Here is a 3881-nt window from a genome sequence, read left to right on the forward strand (position 1 = left end):
CCTGTGAACAAGGTGGTACCAATTGTGTATCAGTCTGATAGGATTGTTGTTGTTGTTGCAGTGACAAGCATCCCCAAGATTATATTCTCCAAGGCTTAATACTAATAGTTCATATCCATTGTTAGCTATGTTATTTGTAAGATAGTATATAATTCTGTAACCCAGCGTGGCCTCAAATTCATGGCAATCTCCTGGCTCATCCTCTTGGGTGTTGGGATTACAGGTATGAGTCACGAGGCCTGGCTATTCCCTGTTCTCTGTGTTGGGCCAAAGGTGGCCACATCCTTCTCTCTTTTCAAGATGGTTAGAGACATGACCTCTGGATAGACCAGTTGCGACCAGGGAAAGGAGTGCTCTCCAGAGAGCAGCTTAGGCGGCATCTGGCAAATTCAGAACATGTAACGCGGGGTAACAGGCTGGCAGTTCCCACGGAAGTCCACACAACTTCCTCTGTGTACCCAAAGGCAGCCGGAAGGAAGATGGAGCACCTTTTTCTTTCTAGGACTTTTCCTCTATGACTGTCACCTAATTGGGCAAGACCCACCCACGTTACCAGGAAACTTTGTAAAAGTAACTTTTTATTTTCCAGTAGTAATTGTTGTTCCAAAGCCTTCTGCCTCTCTGCTAACCTGGGCCTAGTCCTGGAAGCTTCTAGTCTCCAGACAATCTTACCTCGCTTAGAATGGTTTCAGTCTCTGAGACTTAGTGCTGCATAAGCTCACCCTTTCTAGCTCTTTCTGAACTCTGGCTGACAGGTTCAACTCAGCTGTTCTGGCTCAAATTCCTCACCAAGCTGTCTGACTCAATCTGCTCCCCCTCTGTCTCTCTCTGTCTTTATCTCTCTGTCTTCCTCTGTCTCTGTCTCTGTCTCTGTCTCCTCTGTCTCTGTCTCTGTCTCTGTCTCTCTGTCTCTGTCTCTGTCTCTCTCTCTCTCTCTCTCTCTCTCTCTCTTTCTCTCTTTTTCTCTTCTTGGGCTCTGACTGAATTGCTTTGCTTGACCTCATACTAGCTCTGGCAATCTGTTCTAATCTTCTGGCTCCTTCTCTGACTGTCTCCACCTGTGTCTAGCTTGTTCTCCCTTCATCCTCTCTCTGTAAAACTCTCCCAGTAAAACTGCCTCCCTCCACTCCCCCTGCATTGCTCCCTCAAGTAGCTTCCCTTTCCTATTCTCATGAGAGTTGAGTATATCCTTTCTGTCAAATCTTTCTCTGATTCATCACTGTGTCTGCCACTCAATTAGACATCGCTTTCAAACACGGGTATTTCCTTCTAAAATGAACTTTACCTTCATTGTTTGGGATTCAATGTGTGTACTGTGGGTGTGTCTGTATTCCAGCCAGAGGGATTAAAGATGTGTACTAAGGACTGAGCCACACCACAACTAAAAACAGTTGGTTTTTTTTTTTCCCAGTAAATAACACAATCTCGGGTTCACAGTGTGATCAAATATCCTGCAACCAAACTTGTTTGTTTCCAGGTCTACTGATTTAAAAGTCAATCACACCCAATACAAGTACCTCTGTGGTGCCTAACAGAATGCTGCTGGACCAAGTTCCAGGTATCATGGTTCAGGCAAATTGATTAAAAGATCGTGAGCTACTAGTATCTGACCTACAGTTAGCCCTTGGTAAATATTTTTTAAAGCCACTGCTCTCTAGTAAAAGATGCCATTTGGGGCTGGAGAGATGGCTCAGCAGTTAAGAGCACTGACTGCTTTCCAGAGGTCCTAAGTTCAAACCTCAGCAACCACAAGGTGGCTTACAACCACCTGTAATGAGATCCAATGCCCTCTTCTGGTGTATATGAAGACAGCTACAGTTTACTTACATATAATAAATAAATTAATTTTTTTAAAAAAAGATGCCATTTGCCCCTGTGCTGGACAGTAAAGGACACCTGAGTCTCAGACAGCAGCATCTATCTCTACTCTCTCCCCAAAGGGACACCAGATAGAGCCCCTCTGTCACCTATGACCAACTGCCATGGGGCTCAGTGACCAGGTGTTTGATGAGAAATGCCTGTATGTAGTCATTTAGAGTATGTGGGACAGAGTGTGGGGAGGTGAGCTGGACAGACAGGGTCCTGGAATCTGGTTCTGGAGAGTGGCAGGCCTGGGAGGGACTCTCCAGAATACCAGGCTTCTCAGGAAGGTGCCTCTGGACCAGCGCTTCTCAGCCTGTGGGCCCCGACCCCTTTGGGAGCCAAATGGCCATTTTAAAGGGGCCTCCTAAGACCATCAGAAAACAGATATTTATATTATGATCCACAACAGCAGCAAATTTATAGTTGTGAAGTAGCAATGAAGATAACTTTGTAGTGGGGTTCCTTACCACATGAGGAACTGTTTCAAAGGACCACAGCTTTGCGAAGGCTGACAACCTTCTAATGAGTATGCTGTCCCTTTGTCTTCAGGAAAGATCAAAATTGCTGAGCTCAGTTCCTCTCTGGGTGGTGGTAGGGGAAGTGGGGTGGGGGGGTAATGTCATTCTCTCATGCCTGCCTGCTGCCTCCTGCCTCCTGCCTCTGGCTGGTTTGAAGCAGTGCAGATTCATCCAGCCCCCTGAAGGCCTGAGGGGAATCATGGTTCCTGCAAGTTCTCTTTCCTTCACACCAGCTCTACACTGACTTCTTACAAAGGGGAACACAGTGATCAGATTGCTTCCCACCGCATCACACCTCCTTTCACTCTGTGAACTCCTTGTGTCCAGAGTCACATATCAGCCCTGGGTGTGAGGACACTGGCTGACCCTGCTGGGGCACTCCACTCCACCAGCTCCTGTTTGTGTTGCTGGGTACTGAAATCTTTTCTGTGTTTTCAGCTATGTGAAAGGTATCTATGCTTTCGGACTGATGGAAACCAACTTCTATGACCAGGCAGAAAAGCTTGCCAAAGAGGTGAGTGGGTCCCTGTCAAGGTGTAAGGCACATCTGGGCGTGGCCCCTCATATATGGACCAAGCAAGCCTGCCTCCCCATTTTGGAGATCCTCACTCTGAGGGAAGAGCAGGTGTTAGGGCAAGCAGCTCCCTCTCTGGCACTCCTTTAATCCTCCCGAGGTCTGGAGCAGAGGAGACAGGGAGGCTCAGGGTCACCACAGTGCTGGCTCTGTACTTCTGTGAGCCCCACCTGGCTCCAGAGCGACAGGGCTAAGCAGGACTGGTGCAAACCTTAGATCTTCCTCCATGAATGATGCTTTTCCACTGGGTCTAGCCATGCCCGAGGCTTGAGGTGGGTGGCCGTTTCCGAGGTCAGAGCCTGATCTTATTATGTTCTTCTGTCCTGAGCAGAGGATTCCTTATCCTGCCACAAGCTTATCTTTCAGCTTTCACTCATCACTTGGGTTGCCTCCCAGTGGAAGGGGTGGAGCCAGTATGGAACCTACTAGATGCTTCAGCCTCGGACCCTGTGTTCTGTTTTCTGTTAGGATGTGCTGGCTGACCTGGAGCTCTGGAGACTCAGGGTCTGGACCCAGGGTCATGACTGGTCATGACCCTGGGTACAGGGTCATGTGACAGGCCTGGGTGCAGGGTCAAGTGACTGACAAGCCTGGTGCAAGGTCAAGTGACTGACAATTCTGGGTGCAGGGTCACATGACTTACAGGTCTGGGTTCAGGGTCATGTGACAAGCCCTGGGCACAGGGTGGCTCAGGCCATGGAAGTTGTTCTCTATGGCTCTTGTCCTTGCAAGGTAGAAACCAAGGTTGCAAGGAGACATCGCCATGCTTGCATGGAGAGTGACATGCACTCTTGGTCCAGAGTCACAACTGGCACTTTGTGCATGCCTGTTCCTGCCAAGGTTCTCTGCTCACACAGGTAGAGACCTCAGTGCCCAGACAAGGGAGCTGCAGCTCAGAGAGAGGCTGGCAGAGCCCTCCCATAGTG

General features: G+C 48.8%; 1 protein-coding gene across 1 annotated transcript in view; it reads left to right on the forward strand.

The window, feature by feature from the left end:
- The window catches only part of Ttc38 (tetratricopeptide repeat domain 38), a 34621-nt gene that overhangs the window by 18614 nt on the left and 12126 nt on the right, over nucleotides 1–3881 (forward strand). The window contains exon 5 of the mRNA XM_031359512.1: nucleotides 2820–2895. Coding sequence (XP_031215372.1) covers nucleotides 2820–2895 — 76 coding nt within the window. The remainder of the gene's footprint in view (nucleotides 1–2819; nucleotides 2896–3881) is intronic.

This window comes from Mastomys coucha, unplaced genomic scaffold, assembly GCF_008632895.1.
Source record: "Mastomys coucha isolate ucsf_1 unplaced genomic scaffold, UCSF_Mcou_1 pScaffold11, whole genome shotgun sequence".
Taxonomy (NCBI): domain Eukaryota; kingdom Metazoa; phylum Chordata; class Mammalia; order Rodentia; family Muridae; genus Mastomys; species Mastomys coucha.